The sequence below is a fragment of the Geotrypetes seraphini genome, chromosome 7, assembly GCF_902459505.1.
Source record: "Geotrypetes seraphini chromosome 7, aGeoSer1.1, whole genome shotgun sequence".
NCBI classification, from domain to species: Eukaryota; Metazoa; Chordata; class Amphibia; order Gymnophiona; family Dermophiidae; genus Geotrypetes; species Geotrypetes seraphini.
The window spans coordinates 84,581,691-84,601,722 of record NC_047090.1 but is presented as its reverse complement, the minus strand read 5'-3'; the positions used below and the strand labels follow the sequence as shown (position 1 = coordinate 84,601,722).

Below are 20,032 nucleotides of genomic sequence, written 5' to 3'. Positions count from 1 at the left end.
TTACCGTCCTTTTTTATTAATTTTACTTCGATGTATTTTAAACAACCTTTCCCTCCCTTACTTTCCTTCCGTCTCATGTACGTTAATCCGAATTCATCTAGTATTTTTAATATTTGATAAAATATTGCTTTTATTTGCTTATTTTAATTGTCCCTTACAATCTTTTTATATTGTACACCGTTTAGACATTTGTTTTGATAGACGGTATATCAAAAATAAAGAAACTTAAATTTCCACCAGAAATTGATTTTATTTTCATTTTTATTTAAAGTATTACATTTTTTTTTGGTTGCTTGAGAGTTCTGGTTAATTGAGTTCTGGTTAACAGAGAGGCTACTGTATAATATTTAGCCCAAAGGCACACTTCTGAAGGTCACGTGGATTCAGGATTATTTAATTATTTTAATATTTTTATGTGGGTATCATTAGAGGGTGAGATGTATGTGCAGATATCTGCTTGCCTTTTTGAGTGCCCTTGATAAATATTCTAAACATTTACATGCATAATGTACACGTAAATGTAAGCGTCTCAGTCGCAGAATTGTCCCTTCAGTGTTCATACCTGGGAGTTCCTAAAAGCTACTCAAAACAAAGTTTGTTGACAACTTGCAATTATATTGAAAAAGAGATTATTTTACCCTTCTTCCTGGTAAATAGTGGCCATGGTTTTAAAGCAGGATCTGTACTTGATCACTCCAGGCTCAGGCTGAGGTCCTTGGATCCTACTTTTAGCCACGTCAAAGGGGATATTGATAACAGAAGCAATAGTTCCCGAGGCCAGCCCAATCCCAAATTTTCGGAGGAACTCGAACACTGGGTCCTTTAGATAGAAAGCACAAGAGAAGTATGGATAGAGAGATTAAAGAAAATGAGGAAAAGGAAGTCATCTCCAAAAAGATTCCATGTACCATGAAATAATCTTTGTTTCCGAGGATCTGTCCAACACATCACAAACACATTTCTTGAGTAGGAACTCATTTAGACTTCCTGGACAATCTATTTCACTTTGTTCTTACACAAATTGCCAAAGAGCACATTTCCTCGAACAGGATTTATAAACACAGTTTATAAAGAGGGACTGCTATGCCATATGGGGATGATTTGTATAATTGGCCCTCACAATACTGTATACTTAGTATTACTGTATCAAAAGAGCAGAAATCCAAGCACACTATTAGTTAATTGGCCAGAATATTTTACAAATAACAGTAACTTCCAAATGAAGCCTACTAAAATGCTCATTTTGTGTACTTCCCCCTCCCCCCCATGAAAATCAGTAGACTAATCTTGGTCTTAGTCCTTTCCCACCAGACTCTTTTTTTATTCTCACATGCAGTTGATCCAAATGTACTGATGTACTAGCCTCCTGTGATTAACAAACTAGCTTGTTGCAGGACCAAAGCATTCTACAGGCACCAGTACCATACAGCGGTAACCCTGGTCTGCTAATTATCTAGGGGATTTACAACACAACGCTGTTGAGTTTTTAGCTTCATTTGTAGTCAGGGATTTACATATGGAAGGAAGCAAGAGAATGGGGGCATTGACTCAAACATTATAATTGTTTGAACCAGGACAATTTTAATTATTTTACTGTAAGTGCACTACAGGCAGAATTCTTCAAAAAGTCGCCAAAAGTTGGGCATTGGCATGTGCCTAACTTAAGTATTTTAATTGGTTTTAAATGGCGTGATAATTGGTAGTGCCATTAAAAAAAACAAAAACAATTAGGTACCACTAGGTGCTCTCCAGGACTGGCGCCTGGGTCCATGGCACCTAATGATGAATGATGCTGAAGCCCAGAAGTGAACCATGTTTATTTATTTTTATTTATAGACCACTTATATCCTAAGTGGTTTTACATTCAGGTACTTTATCATATTTCCCTATCTGTTTCGGTGGGCTCAAACTCTATCTAATGTACCTGGGGCAATGGGGGGATTAAGTGACTTGCCCAGGGTCACAAGGAGCAGTAAGGGATTTGAACCCAAAACTTGAAGATGTAGCTCCAACCACTGTGCCACACATTCCCACAGTGGGGCACAATTCTGCAAGGACCCTAGCCGCTGGAAATGTAGGCCTCTAAAACCTTGGCCACATTTATGGCACCTAGGGTCCTTGCAGGCCCGATTCTGTAAGCAGTGTCTGTTTGTGATTGGCACGCGGCAGACGCCGCTTACAGAATCAGCCTCATATGCAGCTTTTTAGGCCTAAAGATACTTTGTACTTGTGGCCCTTCAAACTATTTTTCAAGGGACCCTCCTGATAAAATCAAGTAAAAAAAAAATGTGTATTGGTAGGGAGGGAGGGAGGGAGGGAGGTAGGCAGGCTGGCTGGCTTCGGGGGAGAGGTGGGACAAAGGCTGGAAGGCAGTAAGGGGGACATAGGAAAGAGGGAGGGAGGAAGGAAGGAAGGAGAGAAAGAGGCAGAGAAAGGAGGGGTTGTAAGCAGAAGAAAGACTAGAGAAAGAAAGGCCTGGACCAAAGGGGAAAGACGGGAGACAGATGCAGGACTATGGGAGGTGCAGACAGAGGGTGAGCGAATGAAAATGGAATCATTATATTATTTTCACCTCCCTCAAACTAATCCCGTCATTATTTTTCCTGTAGGCAAAAGTCTGCATGATCCATAGACAGCACAGTCTTCTATGCCAAAACAATGTATAATAGTTGAAACATCTATGACAAAAACATCTGTAACAGAAACAAGTACTGACACTTTAAAAAATGTGGAGAAAGAGAGACCTCAGAAGTTATTGCACCCGTTAAACTCAGTTCAACATAGGTCCTGTACTGGAGTTAAGCACAGTCATTAGTTTGTAAAAAAAAAAAAACTCTGCATCTAATGTACATGTCCAAACTTAAAATTTCAGTATGCAGCAAAGTACTTATCTTCGTAGCTGTAAACAGAACAACAATAGTTCAAGAAACTTCTTCAAAAAAACAGAGCTTTTCTTAATTGAAAAATTAATTTTAGCCAGACCCAACAGTGGCCCTGTTTCTTATTTCTTCATTTACAAATCTCCAACCAGCAAACAAGTAGACGTGTTCCAGCTGGTAAGTCAGGTTTAATGGGATCTGCACGCCATCTATGTAGATGTAGAAATGAGTGAACATCGACATTCTGCAGTAGGCTCTGTTCTTATCTGGCTCCACCAGCACATTAGCCCAGCTAAACTTTATCTACCTGGCTCTCTAGCTTTCTCGTGACTAAGTCTTCACTGTCGGCTCTTTTTCTTCCTGCTTGAGCTTCCCCTCTGCTTTATTTCACGGCTTTGACTATTTTTTATATTTTAAATGATTTTTCCAAGTACTTCATTGCCTGCTTCTTTTTGTTTTGTTTTTTTCACTGTGGCTGCTTCTCTGTTCTGCCCAGCTCTCCTAAAGAAGAAGGGTGAATGAGCATCTCATGTCCCTGCTGCTCCCCTCTTCTTGTGGAGGAGGGATTCTTTTTCTTATCTCTTTGATCGTCAGGCACATGCTTTTACTTCAGCAAGGTCACTTGTTTCCTGCTCTGTGCTATGCAGGCACTGAAAATCTAGACTTGTCATTGTCTTCTTTATATTCCCTCATTTGGTTTCAGGGGTGGGTTCTTGCACTTTTTGATGTCACTTCTTGCAACTTGAGGTGCACATAGGGTTCTTCTTGTTTCCTACCTGGGTATCCTCTTCCATTTGCCTTCTCACCTGATTAGAGCAGCTCCAGGCACTTGACTGCCCCAATGTTACTGTCTTTGGTGACTTATGAGAGACTGATCTGGCAGGGGCTCTCCCAGTCTCTTTCCAGAGAAAGTAAAATTTAAAACTCTTTTTTTTTTACATAGAAACATAAAAACATAGAAACTGACGGCAGAAAAGGGCCACAGCCCATCTAGTCTGCCCACACTAATGACCCACCCCCTAACTTCCTCCGTGAATAGATCCCACGTGCCAATCCCATTTTTTCTTAAAATCTGGCATACTGCTGGCCTCAATTACCTGTAGTGGAAGACTATTCCAGTGATCAACCACCCATTCGGTGAAGAAATATTTTCTGGTGTTACCATGAAATTTCCCACCCCTGAGTTTCAACGGGTGCCCTCTTGTAGCTGTGGGACCTTTAAGAAAAAAAGATATCTTCTTCCACCTCGATACGGCCCGTGACATATTTGAACGTCTCGATCATGTCTTCCCTCTCTCTGCGTTCCTAGAGTGAATATAGCTGCAACTTATCCAGCCGTTCCTCATATGAGAGATCCTTGAGTCCTGAGACCATCCGGGTGGCCATTCGCTGAACCGACTCAACTATCAGCACATCTTTGTGGTAATGTGGCCTCCAGAATTGTACACAGTATTCCAGATGGGGTCTCATCATGGATCTGTACAATGGCATTATGACCTCAGGCTTACGGCTAACGAAAATTATACGGATACAACCTATGATTTGTCTAGCCTTGGATGAAGCTTTCTCCACTTGATTGGCAGTCTTCATGTCTTCACTAATGATCACCCCAAGTCTCGTTCTGCTACAGTCCTTGCTAGTGTCTCACCATTTAGGGTGTAAGTCCTGCATGGATTTTTGCTGCCAAGGTGCATGACCTTGCATTTTTTGGCATTGAAACTTAGTTGCCAGGTCCTGGACCAATGCTCCAGTAGGAGTAGGACATGTGTCATACTGTCGGGCATTGAGCTTTTGTTAGGCACTGTGCTTTTGTCTGTTGTGCTCTTGTCAACTATACTGCATAGTTTGGCGGCGGCGGTGAATAACATAATTTTACTTATAAGCCCCTTAGCCAAGTCTCTTACGAAGATGTTGAATAGGATCGGGCCCAGTACCGAGCCCTGCGGCACTCCGCTGATCACCTCCGTCGTTTCAGAGGGGGTGCCGTTTACCACCACCCTTTGAAGTCTACCACTAAGCCAGTCCTTAACCCATGCAGTTAATGTGTCGCCTAATCCCTTCAAACTCATCTTGTTCAATAACCTGCGGTGTGGGACGCTATCAAATGCTTTGCTGAAGTCCAAGTACATGATGTCTAGGGATTCCCCTATATCCAGTTTTCTTGTTACCCAGTCAAAGAAGCTGATCAGATTGGATTGGCAGGACCTTCCCTTTGTAAATCCTTGTTGATGGGGATCTCGTAGATTCTCCTCATTCAGGATCGTGTCCAATTGGCGTTTGATTAGAGTTTCCATTAGTTTGCTCACTATCGATGTGAGACTCACCGGTCTGTAGTTAGCAACCTCTGTCCTGCATCCTTTTTTGTGGAGTGGAATGACGTTAGCCATTTTCCAGTCCAATGGGACTCTTCCTGTACTTAGGGAACTGTTGAAAGCGCGGATAACGGTTCCACCAAGACGTCACTTAACTCCCTGAGCACCCTGGGGTGTAGTTTGTCTGGTCCCATAGCTTTGTTCACCTTGAGTTTTGATAGCTCATAGTAGACACTGCTGGGCGTAAACTCAAAATTTTGAAACGGGTCTTCCGAACTTTCCCTTGTCTGCAGCGCAAGTGAAGACTGAGCAGAAGTATTCATTTAAGATTTTGGCTTTATTGGAGTCTGATTCTACATAGTTCCTGTCGGGTTTCTTAAGGCGTACTATCCCATCTGCGTTTCTTTTTCTGTCACTGATATACCTGAAGAAGGATTTATCGCCCTTCTTGATGTTCTTCGCTAGATTCTCCTCCATTCGAAATTTGGCCTCTCTGACTGCCATTTTGACTGCTTTTGACTTGGCCAGATAGTCTTCCCTAGATTCCTGCTTTCCTGATTGTTTGTAGGAGATGAATGCTCTTTTCTTCTTTTTTATGAGGTCTGAGATCTCCACAGAGAACCATTGTGGTTTATTGTTTCTTCACCGTTTACTAACTGATTTTATATAGCGGTTGGTTGCTTCGTGTATGGTTGTTTTCAGAGTTGACTACATTACCTCTACATTATCTGTTTCTGCTTGGTTTTGCAGCGCCTGATGGATGAAATCTCCCATGCTTTCGAAGTTTGTGTCCTTAAAGTTGAGGACCTTGGTTAACGTGGTTGATTTAGTGAAACCTTTCCTGAGGTTGAACCATAGCATGTTGTGGTCACTGGAGGCCAACGCGTCACCTATCGAGACCTCTGTGACGCTTTCTCTGTTGGTAAGTATCAGGTCCAGTATCGCCTGATCCCTAGTGGGCTCTAATACCATTTGCCTGAATCTTGCTCCCTTTATAGAGGTTAATAGCCTTCTGCTGCTGCTGGTCGCAGAAGAAAGTTTGTTCCAATCCACATCAGGCATATTGAAGTCTAATAACAATACTGTATCCCCACGCAAAGTGATATTCTCTTATCCTTGGGATGATAGACTACTGCAACATACTATACCTACCTTGTCCCGCGACCAAGATGAAGCAATTGCAGACAATACAGAATACAGCCCTGAGACTTGTATATTTCCTAAAAATATATGATCATATCACAGAGGCATACCATGACTCGCACTGGCTTCCAATAGAAGCGAGAGTATACTTCAAATTCTACTGCTTACTTTACAAGGCTCTCAATGGAGAGGGCCCAATCTACTGGAATAGCCAACTAAATCAATCCTCCTCAATCAGACACAGAAGATCCCACTCACTTTTCTCTCATTCATCATCCAAAGATGTCAAACGAAAAAAACTTTATGACAACCTAATAGCCTCCAAAGCAGCTAAACTGGACAGACAAATCACTACTCTGTTATCTTCGACTTCAGACTACAAAGCCTGCAGGAGAGATATTAAAACCATACTCTTCAAAAAACACATAAAACCTATCCAGCACAACCAATCCCAACCAAATATCTAACACTCTGTTTACCCTTAGATCTCTCTAATACTCTTTTATCTATCAAACGTTATCTATAACCCATAATTTCACCCTATTCTTATCTCCTAAAGACCTCCTCTTCCCTTTGGTAACTCTTTACCCAATGTTTATTACCTTAAAAAATTCTATGTCATCGCTTATTCTATTCCTTTTAATTTGAATGTAATTCTTGTTTTTAGTTTGAATGTAATCTGCCTTGAACCGCAAGGTAATGGCGGAATAGAAATCACTAATGTAATATTCTCTATTGTGGCCGGGCCCGTCCCTGAGTAGGTGGGAAAGCCTGGCTCGGACCACAAGCAAGAATTTTGAAATGCTTTTTATGTGGTTGTATGAAGGAAAACCCAGATACCGGATTTCTTAGAAAACAGTATCGAGTTTATTAGTGTCCCCAAATAGAAATAGAAAGAAAAATATTCACCATTGGTTCCTTAGACTCTGTTATAGCTCAGTCCAGGTGAGTCACATGGGCTTTAACTGAAGAACTGGATAGCCCATCTCAATCAAAAGGAATATAATGCAAACTCAAAAGTTTACATTAGTCCAGTGCCCTCCCGGTCTCATATCCCCTCTGGGATTTATCAGTCTCTCAAAACTACAGCAACTTATTGCTTTATAGCTGAGCACGGCTTATGCCAGCCTTTCCACATCTCAGCTCTTTTTGTATTCACACAAGCTTTTCTCACCTAATTAGGCAGGGCTGCCTCCGCTCTGCCTGCAGTCATGCTTTGGCTTCAGTGTGAAAAAAAACAACGGAAAACTTTTTTTATGCAATCAGCTGAGGACTCTCACACACCGTACCCTCCCAGGTCCATGTCCTCCTCACTTATACTATCACCAGGGTCACTATACATTTCCCATTCACCCTCATGGGAACTCTGGCTTAGCATTTCCACATTCCTTCCTGGCTGTACATCCCATCCCCCTTCCTGCACGTCTGCCAAATCCCCTGCAGCATTTCCATGGGGGTAATCTTCCAGCCCTTCTCTCTGGGGTTTAGGCTGCCAGTCACTGTACCTCCCGGGTGTTGTACTGCCTCTCCTTATGAGCTGGCCTCCTGCAACACATCCCTGCTGGGGCTTAGGCAACCTGGGAGAGCTGGCCTCTCCGTGAGACGTTTGGCTTCCGTAATCAGAGCCAGCTGTGTCCTCCCCTTTCCACTCTAACTGACTTTGCCTTTGAGGCTTCCCAGCCTGCAAACTCCGTGGGCTGACTCCACCCCTTTCCAAATTGGTGTCAAGTTTCTCCCTGCCTTGGGGAAAGGAGTGATAGGGGAAATTAGTGGTTACCAGAGCCCTCCCCCTCTGGCTCTTGAGCTGTGCTGGGACCTGCCTTTTCTTGCATTCTCTGGGCTGAGCCAGCTGTTCTGGCTCCAGGCAGGGTTTTACAGAACCCTGTGCTGCATGTTGGGGAGTTTTAGCAGTAGTTTTCACTGTGACAGGAACTTCCCTGTCACATACCCCCCTACTTAAACCCCTATCGGTCCTTTCCTTCCTTAAAACCTCAGAGGACTCTTCCCCCAAACGAGACTGAACTTTTTGGGGTATGGGCTTCTTTACCATCCCTTCTCTCGCCTCTGATGAGCCCCAGCCCTGCTCCCCCCGAGCAGTGTCCGTGTTTATCTCTTCCTCTCGCAGTTCAGGAATCCACACTTGCTCACATATTAATTGAGCTATACAATCTCCCTCCTTTATTTTGTATTCTTTCTCTCCTATATTCATTATCAAAATCTTAAGGGTTCCCCGATAATCCGGGTCGACCACTCCAGCCCCTATATGCATGCCATGCCTTAGGGCCAAACCCGAACTCGGTGCAATGCGCCCATAATATTCCCCAGGTAGGGCCATCACTAGACCAGTATCCACGACCTTCCTGCCCCCTTTTGACACCTTTATCTCTTGGATACTACTTAGGTCCCAGCCCACGGATCGTGGCGTTGTGCGGACTGGCAGTTTAGCTTTGGGAGATAGCCGCATAACCCTTAAAATGGGCTTCTCCTCATCCGGTTTAATCGACGCCCAGTGGACCTCTTTAATGTCTTTATTCAGGCCTACTTCTTCTTTATTCCTCGGCGGACTCCCTCTGCCCTCACTACACCCTGGGCATTCCTTACACCATGCCATCACTTCTTGCACTAGGCCAGGCCAATAAAATTTTGTTTGGATCCCCTTTATGGTTGGGTCTTGGATCAAGTGCTCCTTCCCTAGGTCCCTATGGATGGACCAAAATATCTGTTTTCTAAAGCTTGCCGGTATAACCAAGCGCTTTTGCACCCTTCGGACCTTAGGATTCCATCGCCTCTGATATAGGAGTCCTCCTGCCACCTGAAACGCACAGGCCCTCCTCCCAGCATCTTCCCACTGTTCTATAGCTGAACTTAACGAAGGGGCTTTTCTTTGTTCCCGGCCTAAAGTAGGGAATCGTTGGGCCACCTCATAAGGCACTAGGGCCTCCAGGAGAGGTGACTCCCCCCTCTCGTGCCTTGAGAGCAGGGTCTTTTATCTGTCCGCCTCTCCGCTCGGCTCTTAGCTCTCTTCTGGGACGGTTCTCCTAGGACAGTGATGGCTAACCTTTTTGAGCCCGAGTGCCCAAACTGCCGCACAAAACCAAAGAATTTCCTCAAAGTGCCAGCACGTCAATTAAACCTTAATAACAAGATTTTAGTATCTAAAAACTCTTTATAAAGTTGCCTGAACTATGTAACATCATTTTTAAAGGTTGGAATCTTTGTATTGTCAGAGAATCAATTTGATTCACAATCCTTTGGTTTTCATTTCAATTTATTGGCAATTTATAATGTTTTAATGATTTCATTCAATTTAATGAATTTAGGAAGAATTTGATTCAGTTACACAATATATTTTAAATGTATTATTCACATAACATGTCAAATGTATCCTGAGTAAAAAAAAAGATAAACTTCTTAAAACTGTTAACTGTGTCAAGACTCGGTGTGTATTCCCAAAGAGTCTATACATGTTTTTTTGTAAAATTTACAATCAAATTAGAAAATAGTTAAATCATTACATTTCTAATAATATGATGTAAAGAAAACAAAAGAGCTTTCAATTAAACCAACCGTTTTTATTGGAAATTCCAGATTGGAATACAACAGGGCCATGTAAAGTCCCTTTTTTAAATAACATCTTTAAATAATATTTAAATAACTTAGACAGTGTCTTAACTGCAAACTGAAAACACTGCTTCATGTAAACATATGCATTGGGCATGCTCTGAAAAAATTAATGTGATTTTTGTTGTTGCATGCATGCTGATAACTTGTCAATCCTTGGCTCATAGTGCGTTAACTTCAGAGCAACACATGCAGCACTCATGTCATCCGTTAATCTGTTTCTAGCATCAGATTTTATATGATTCAAAGCCGAAAACAGCTGCTCACAAGCATAGGATGACCCAAACAAAGTAAGAAGAGCAATCCCAAGTGCTTTCATGGACTTAAAATTGTCTGGCAGAGAATTCCACGCTTTTAGGATTTCATTTTCAGAACTGCTAGCAGTGATTTCATTTGTCACCCTTTCACACTCAATACGTTCAAGAGCCGCACGCAGGTCATTGAATTTACTTTTCCAGATAGAGCTTTCTTGAAATTCCAGTAGCTCCATTTCCAAATTTTGAATATCCAACCACTGTAAGCAGGAAAGATCAAGATCTTCAAATGTGGACTTTTCTGGGGAAGTTATAAATGAAAGGGTTGTCTCCATCTTACGGAACTGAGAAAATCTTTTACTAAAATTCTCCTTTGCTTCGGCTACAATGTGGAATATGCTTTGTGGATTTCCTGGTGTTTTTTATGACTGTCCACAAATGTTGTAGAATTATCCAAATGTATTTTTAGGTTGGGAAAATATTTTAGCTGTCCACTCTCAAGGTCTTTTTCAAAAACATGCAATTTTCTCTCAAAAGCTTTGATGTCACTAAACATGCTTTCTGCTGTTTTTCCCATGCCTTGTAATTTTTTGTTTAGTACATTAAAGTGGTTAGTAAAATCTGTAAAGAACATGAGGTTGGTAAGCCAGGCCATGTTGGTGAGTTGAGGATAGTCTTCCCCCTTTTCGTTCATAAATAGCCTAACTTCTTCCAAGCAGGCCACAAATCTCTCTAAAACTCATCCTCTGCTCAGCCACCGGACATTATTGTACATCAGTAAAGTGTTATATTGTGCCTGAACCTCATCAAGAAGGGCTTGAAATTGTCGAAAATTAAGAGCACGCGCCATGATGAAGTTCACCATTTTGTTACATCTTTGAGGACATCATAACATAAGAACATAAACATAAGCAGTGCCTCCGCCGGGTCAGACCATAGGTCCATCCCGCCCAGCAGTCCGCTCCCGCGGCGGCCCGAGTCCCGTCAAGTTTTTTGCTGCTTTCTTTGGCGCAGAGAGCCTCTTGATGTATTATGCAGTGAAATTGAATCAGTGGATGTTTTGCTTCCTTAGCAAAGAAATGAATGAATCCTGATGTTGTCCCTACCATGCTAAGTGCTCCATCACTAGTAACTGAAACTACTTTTTCTGGACTTATGTCTAGTGATGAAAAAGCCTCCATCACAGCATTATGGATATCTATCCCTTGTGTTCTTCCAGGCAAAGACAGCAGTTTTACCAGCTCTTCTCTCATGATGTCACCAGTAGCATAACGCAAAATGAGCGCTAGTCTTGCATGGTTAGTAATATCTGTACTTTCATCCAAGCACATGAAGTAGAAGAGTGCTTTTTGTAAGTCGCAAGTAAGCTGTTGACTAACATCAGCAGCCATTCGCAGAACCCTATCTTTTGCAGTATTTCTGCTTAGCGGCATCTCAGAGATGCGCTGCACAATTTTATCCTTGTTTTGGAAATCATGGAAGAGCCAAAATTGCCTTTTTGATAAAATCTCCATCAGAGAGGGGCTTACCATGTTTTGCCATGCACAGTGAAATTTGAAAGCTGGCAACTGTAAGATGATTAGTTTTTGAAAGATAGTTGTTAAAACTAAGAGACTGGGAGTGATATTTCTTTAATTTTCCTACAAGGAACTCTTTTCTTTGAGCTAAACCAAGTTCAGCAACACTGTTATGGTTGGTCTCAAAGTGACGTTTGACACTTGATGTGCGAGACACAACACTTTCATTACACATAATACACAATGCTTTCCCACTGCGTTCAATCACTCCATATGTCTCTGTCCAGGCCTCTTGGAATGGTCTTCCACTATCTGTTTTTGCTTTTTTTGCTGTACTCATTTTCTTTGTTCAAGACTTCAAGTCTACAAAAAGATAAAATTTGTATAAAAAAAAAAAAATCTAATGAAGTGCTGTATACAAATCCGTCCCCATAAAAAAATATGTGATTGGGGAATTTTACTAATTGAAGACATCCGTTTTGGTCAAAAAATATACTGTCCGGGTGAAAACCGGACTTGTGCAACCTGAGTGTATGGGAAAAGGACTTTTATTTTTCATTATTGGAGCCTTTGTTATTTTATTATGATGTTTACAAAAGCACTGTGAAGGGCCACATATACACTTTACTGTTTTTTGCTATATTGAGTTTTCCATAAGATACAGCGCAGAGGATTAGTGTGTTGGTTGTTCACAGAGAGCCCAGCCCTCCTCTCAGCTTACTGAACTTCTCTATGCAATCATCATAAGCAGCTTTTTTATTTCCTCGAATTTAGCATTCCCCCATGGAAGATACAGAGGTTTTTACAGAGGAGCACATTATTAGACACATTAACTTCCCCCATATCCTCACCTCTCTAGCATGGGAGCACTAGGAACTGTTCCTGATTACAGATGTCACATGTGGAGTCACACTACAGCCTCACTGAGTTCCTGTGACAGACTCAGTGTGAAGCTTCTCTTCCTCCCCCCACTTCCCCCTCACACACTGCCTGGCTCATAGGATACTAAGGGGAAGACAGGCAGGCTAAACATCCACTCACAGGACTGCAGCCAGCACAGGAGGATGGGCCGCGGCCCACCGGGACAATGCCCGGTCCTCCCAATGGCCAGTCCGGCCCTGTTGCCAGGTGAGCTGCAAAGCAGACACCGGCACACTCGCCTCCCGCCGCACCGCATATCTTAATTGCGGACTAGAGAGTTGCGCGGGGACAGAAATCCCACCCGTCCCCGCCAAAGTCTCACCCGTCCCCACCCGTCCCCGTGAGGAATCCCTCCGTCCCCACCCATCCCCGTGAGGAATGTCCTCCGTCCCCGCCCGTCCCCGTGAGGAATCCCCTCCGTCCCCGCCCGTCCCTATAAACTTCAGAAATAGTTATTTCATTTAATTATGCTACTGAATTAAAGGCTCTGGTAGAACCCCATTTACAAATAAGCAAAAAGACTTTATTAATTTGGAAATATTAATTGGGAAGAATACACACTTTGTAAACGGGTTTCTACCAGAGCCTCTTTTGTTTATAAATTTTTATCAACACAACTAATATACTACTTTATCCTGAAGCAAAAAAAAAAGAAAAAAAGAAATAGAATTCTTTTCCTACCTTTGTTGCCTGGTTTCTGCTTTCCTCATGTTCTCATTCAGTTCCTTCCATCCACTGTCTCTCTTCCTTCTGCGTCTTCCATTTGCTCTGTTACTGTGCCTCTCCCTTTCTCCCCCTTCCAAATTGGTCTGGCACCCATCTTCTTCCCTCCGCTCCCCCCATAGTCTGGCATCTCTGTCTTCTTCCCTGCCAGCGCCTTCTCCCCACTCTCTCTTCCCCATTTCCTTTCAGCGTCCTTCTCCCCCCATCTTCCCCATGTCCTGTCAGCGTCCTTCTCCCCCCTCTGTCTTCCCCATGGCCTTTCAGCATCCTTCTCCACCCCCTCCCATCTTCCCCATGGCCTTTCAGCGTCCTTCTCCACCCCACCCCCATCTTCCCCATGTCCTTTCAGCGTCCTTCTCCATACCTTTGTCTTCCCCATGTGCTTTCAGCGTCCTTCTCCCCCCCCCGTCTTCCCCATGTCCTGTCAACGTCCTTCTCCCACTTCTATCTTCCACAAATGCTTTCAGTGTCCTTCCCCCACCCCGTCTTCCCCATGGCCTTTCAGCGTCCTTCTTCACCCCTTTGTCTTCCCCAGTGCTTTCAGCGTCCTTCTCCCCCCTCCTTCTCTCCCGCCCCGGGTGCAGCACAGCCGGCCAGGTCCCCTTACTTTTGTGGCGCTTCCGCGACCGACAGATCGACAACAGCCCCGGTCTGACAAACCTCCCTGCCCTTAACTGCGAATCTAAATTTTCTTCTTACAGCTGCTGTAAGAAGGTAATTTAGATTCGCGGTTAAGGGCAGGGAGGTTTGTTGGACCAGGGCTGTTGTCGGTCGGTCAGGGAAGCACCATAAAAGTAAGGGGACCTGGCCGGCTGTGCTATACCCGGGGCGGGGCGGACCGCCCTCCTCCCTTGGTAGCCACTCGAGCTGCGAGGCTACTCCTCCTTACCTATCCTGCCTGCAGAACAGAGCCGAACGGAAGTCTTCCTGACATCAGCGCTGAAGTCGGAGGGAGGGAGGGCTTTGTTTAAGCCCTCCCTCCCCTCCGACTTCAGCGCTGACGTCGGGAATACTTCCGTTCGGCTCTGTGCTGCAAGCAGAGCAGGTAGGGAGAAAAGCCGCGCGACTTAGTACATCCAGCCCCGTAGGAACCCCGCGACCCTCGGAGGCGTCCCCACGGGATCCCCACGACCCGTGCAGCTCTCTATTGCGGACCTTCCCGCGTGCCAGCTGCAAGGCCTTCGCGTGCCACAGCTGGCACGCGTGCCATAGGTTCGCCATCGCTGTCCTAGGATGTCATCTTCTAGAGGGAAAATCTGGACTAACTTCTCCTCCTGCACTGGGGAAGCTTCCACCCCTCGCATGCCAAAGCATTCCCATGAGCCATGGGTGGGACATGGCCATACACTGCAAAATACAAAAAAAATAAAACACATTTTGTATAAACCAATACATACAACTCCCCTTATATTCCCTCTAAGAAAAAAGGAACTCCCATCCAACTAAAACTCCTTTACCAACCCCCCTTTTCCCCCCAAATGATTGTCAAACCCTCCCCCCCCCAAAAAATAAAACAAAATAAAATAAACTCATACACAACATGTAACGCCCAACAGTGGTTCTTCAGCGGATGCTGATTACTCTAAGAAGTTAAGAACCTTCCACCCCCTTTCCCCTCTCATAAATACTTACCTTATTAGACTTTCACACATGGGATGATATGTCAGCTAATTTTGTCCTTTTACATTTATTTATTCATTTGCCATAATGATATGAAGATTCGAAAGTGGTGTAAGTAGAGATGGTAAAGGAGCTTAAATCCAATAACATCATTCCTTTATGGGAAAAACTCCTGACCCTTTGGATAGTAATGTTAATTATACTTTTGATCAGGCTGAGACAACAAGAAGTGCTTTAGTTACATAGCTTCAATGCCAGGAACAAGGGGTCACTAATATGGACATAGAAATGGAAACAGGTACTAAAATGCTACCATTTCTCAACTCCCCCCCCCCCCCCTGATTTTCAAAGAAATTGAAGATCCCGTATTTTTACATGACCAACAAAAAATTAGCAACACTGATTTAGCTGTCTCTGCAGTGGATCCTCAACTGAACTTCTTAATAAAAACAGTGCTTCACAGATGGAATTGTTTCTAAAGGTTATTAACTTTTCACTTCCAAATAAAATTCCAAAAGATGCTTAAAGTCATGTTTTTCCAACACACATATTGACAAAAACTCTTCCAAATGGCGAGATCTGCAAACGGACCTGACTTTGTTAAGAATGTGAAAATCTCTTTACTGTGTATCCTGTTTCATTTTTAACAGTAGCAATGTATATTTTTCAATACGATCTGATTCATCATGTTGGAACATCACCAGAAGTTGAAGAAAAAGACAATACTGTCACATGAAAATTCATCAAATCTTAAAGATAACTTATTCAATAGAAATCTGCTGGTCAAGCAGCATCAACTAACATCTATTAAAAAATGTGCTTTTCTGTGAACTAAATAGAGAAATTGATAAATAGATACAAATTCTTGAACGTCATTATTTTCCTTTCTGAAAGGGGGGTAAGCTTTCTTTGGCACAATCAACATATAGGTAACCCAGAAAATGAAAACTTTCTTAGAATCCCTGAGCTTCTTAACAAGTACAAGTCACTGTTATTTAAAAATGTTAAGTATATTCAAGAAACACGGTGGAGTCTGAAATGAATGCAGGGTTAATATTTTTCTCCCAAAATGCAAAATGAGTTCAATGACTTCTGTAGTGCTTTCGTGCAAACAATTTTCAATGAGATACAAAATGCAAAGTACTTTTCAACTATTCTTGATACAGTTCCAGATTGTTCTCAGAAAAAGAGGTACAGGTTAGTGCTGCCCGATTCAGGAAAAAAAATTTGATTCGATTCAATTTTCCTGCTCAATTGGGGCTCAATTGGGTGTTTTTTTCAAACATCCTGGTGGGTTTATTTTATAGCCTCTTCACCCCCTTTGCCTTCTCCTAACCACACTGGCACTGTGGTGTAAACAAAATAAAATAAACAAAAAAAACTTTTCCTCTCTCTGTTAAATCCTAGCTCATGTTTGCAATCTAACACCAGCTCTGGCAGGATACACATTTCAAATATGATATATTGTAATCGCAAAACAGAAAATAAAATTATTTTTTCTACCTTTTATTGTCTGGTCATTATTCAAATCTTATTGGTCCCCGGCTCTGGTTGTCTTCTGATAACTTGCTTGCCAGGGTCTCCTTCTTTCTTCTTTCTCCGTGCTAACCATCCATCTTCTATCTCTGTCCTCCCCTTCCATTTCCCTACCCTACCCCAGAGGTCTGGCATCTTTCCTTTTTTTGTCTCCATCCACAGATTGTGGCCACCGGGCACTGGACTAGGCTGATACCACCATGAGTGGACCACAGGAAAACTGCGCTGGCGTGCTGCTCGATAAGGAGACAGTCCCCACAGGTAAAATATCAAATAAAACAGTCAAGTGGAAACCAAGTAATTAATCAAAATCCTATCCAGGGTTCTTTATTTCTCTAAAAATCAGAATGGCAAACAAGAAACAAAAAGGTAAAATTCAAAGCAACAATCCTGGTCAGCGAATCAGGCTATACAAAGTCCCTGTGCCTTAGCAAGTTTGGCACAGCTTTTTGAAGCTAGGCCTCGCCTGGGCCTAGGCCTTGTTCTGGCCCTAAAACTGGGCCCTTCTCAAAAGAGTTAAGTCTAACTATTACAGTGCATCACTTCCACACAACACCAAAGCAAAAAATAAATGTTCAGGAGGCCCTCAGCTCTGCTCCTGAGTTGGGGCAGGAGAACTGCCAAGTTTGTCTTCAAGCTTCATATAACATTCAATATTCCCACCCGAGATCTTGACAAACTTCTCCCACCATTTAGAACAGTTCTCAGTCCCTCTATGTTACTGCATTCAAACCAAAAGCAATGCAGTTAAAAAAAAAAACCCAAACTGTGAAAGCATCTGCAACAGTTCTTTATAACATTATAGCTAAAGAGCCCTGCCCCCTCCTGGGGCCTTGTATTGGACCAAGTAGTGCTGTGGATCCAGGTAGCAAAAAGGAAGAAGTAAAAAAACAACAACAAAAAAACAACTCTTTTTCCCTGAGCTGCAGCCCTTGTAATTGTCCATACAAAAACTTCAAAACAACATTCAAAAACAGTTCACTTTAAAACAGTAGCTTGCTTGGAAAACTTCACAAAAAGGAAACACAGTTTTTCAGTTACTAGCCTTGCAAGCAATACCAATTTCCATTACTTCAGGTTCTGAAAATATTTGTTCACAAACCTCCATTGCTTCCCCTTGAGGTGTGGCCTCAGCTTCCTGGTAAGAAGCTACATTCTCCACTTCCATGGGTTCCAGGCTATTTAGTTACTCTGGTCTGGCCGACTACTGAGCACAGGAGAGAGGACCCTTTCACTTCCTTGTCCTCTCTAACTCTGGAGAGAAAGCTGCTGGCTTTTCAGTGTGAGAGCCATGCCCCACTCTCAGTGTGCCTGCACTGCTCTGAGGCTCTCTTGGGCTCCCCCTGTTGCTGGTCGGGTAAATGCAGGGTTTTCTCACAGGGGCATTTTGCCTAAACTTAATATTTCCATGTTTGGAGACAAATCTTGCAGAGCTGGGCTGAGTTTCCATTTCCTCAGCTTCTGAATGGTTAGAAAGAAACTCATCTTCAGTCAGATCCTTCCTGGTGTAAACAGGGAACCTAGGCTGCTGGGCTTTGAGGGGCTTGGGAACAGATTTCCTAGCCCTATCTCTGCCTCTCCTGGGGTTTCTAGCTGGGAACACGTCAGGCATAGAGTCTGACTGGTCACAAGATCCACCTTTTCTCAACTACCCTTTCATCCAGTATCTCTCCCTCCTTCCCCACCACCCCAGGGTCCACCATATCTCCTTTTCTTTTCCCAACTACCTTCCTATCTAGTATCTCTATCCCCTCCCCCCCCCCCACACCATCCCTTGTGTCCAACTTCTCTCTCTGTTCCTTCCCTCCCTAAATCCCATTGTCCACCATCTCTCTCCCTCTCCTCTGTTTTAGACCCATTACTTCTTCCCTCCTAAAGTCCGGCATATGCACATCTCTTTGAACCTCCCTTCCCTCTCTCCCTCCGTGTACTTCTACACCAGGGCCCCCCTCCCTTGAAGGTCTGTCCTCCTGAAGGACTGCACCCCCTTAAAGCCTGTAACACCACACCTGAAGACCTACACCCCACCCCCGAAGGCCTGTCCCCCCTGGAGGACTGCACTCCCCCTGAAGGCCTGTACCACCACCCCTGTAGGCCTGCACCCCACCCCTTAAGGTCTGTCCCCCCCCCCAGAAGGACTGCACTCCCCCCGAAGGACTGCACCTCCCCACGAAGGCCTGTCATCCCCCCTGGACCTCCCGAGCATCCCTTCACCTAATTCCAGCAGGGAGCAGCCTGTAGAAAGGATTGCGGGTACTTTAGTGATCCTTGCAGGTTGCCATAGGACTCAGGAGCTGTCGCCCCTCTGCCGCGGTCACGCCTCTCCTCTGACGTCAGTGGCAGGATCGCTACCTTAGTTAGGATACAACCTTGTATTGTAATCTTGTTTGTAATTATGTCAAATTGTAACCTGTGAACTATATAATATGTACATTTAACCTGTAAGCTCTTTGGGAACAATGGGGTAGAAAATTAATTAAATAAATAAACCCAAATAAATTTGGAGGGGATATGGACTGTGGGCTGGGAGGGGTGAGAGATGTCAGACTTGGGAGGAGGAAGTGGAAGAGATGAAAGAAGAGATGTTGGACTTGGAGGGAAAGAGAAAGAAAGAGAGGAAGGAAATGCAGGGTTACAAGGGTGGAGTAAGCAACAAGAAGGAGAGATGCTAGAAATAGTGGATCCAAGTGAGAGTATGTCAAGGAGATGAGTGAGAAGAATAATGAGTATTCAAGGGTAGAAATGTAGGAATGGGAAGCAGATAAAAGGGAATAGGAGGATGAGAAATGTGAAAGCTAGGGGATGAGAGAAGGAGATTCTGTTTGTCTGTCTTGTCTGTTTACACTGTAAGCTCTTTTGAGCAGTGATTGTCATCTTTGTGACTCCTTACATAAGAACATAAGCAGTGCCTCCGCCGGGTCAGACCATAGGTCCATCCTGCCCAGCAGTCCGCTCCCGCGGCGGCCCAAACAGTTCACGACCTGTCTAAATCACCAGAAGGGGCCCCCATGCCTCCTTGGTTTCCTAATTGAGTTCTATCTTCCTATCAAAGTCCTAGCTCTCCGGTCTTGCACCTGCACGACCTGGTTGGGTTTCTACATTTATTTTCTGGTTAGCTTTCTCAGTTAGCTTTCTCAGTATCCCACGATCCCTTTATCTCTCAGGAATCCATCCAGTCTCTGTTTGAATCCCTGTACCGTACTCTGCCTGATCACTTCCTCCGGTAGCGCATTCCAAGTGTCCACGACCCTCTGGGTGAAAAAAAACTTCCTTGCATTTGTTTTGAACCTATCTCCCTTCAGTTTCTCCGAATGCCCCCTCGTACCTGTTGTCCCCTTCAGCTTGAAGAATCTGTCCCTATCCACCCTCTCTATGCCCCTCATGATTTTGAAGGTCTCTATCATATCACCCCTGAGCCTCCTTTTTTCCAGAGAGAAGAGCCCTAGCCTATCCAACCTCTCAGCATATGGGTAGTGTTCCAGCCCTCTTACCAGTTTCGTTGCTCT

At 43.7% G+C, this 20,032-nt stretch overlaps 1 protein-coding gene across 11 annotated transcripts in view; it reads right to left on the bottom strand.

The window, feature by feature from the left end:
- The window catches only part of SLC25A21 (solute carrier family 25 member 21), a 702,309-nt gene that overhangs the window by 16,335 nt on the left and 665,942 nt on the right, over positions 1–20,032 (bottom strand). For all 11 annotated transcript variants that reach the window (XM_033952164.1, XM_033952163.1, XM_033952167.1 and 8 more), the window contains one exon: positions 639–820. In XM_033952164.1, coding sequence (XP_033808055.1) covers positions 639–820 — 182 coding nt within the window. The remainder of the gene's footprint in view (positions 1–638; positions 821–20,032) is intronic.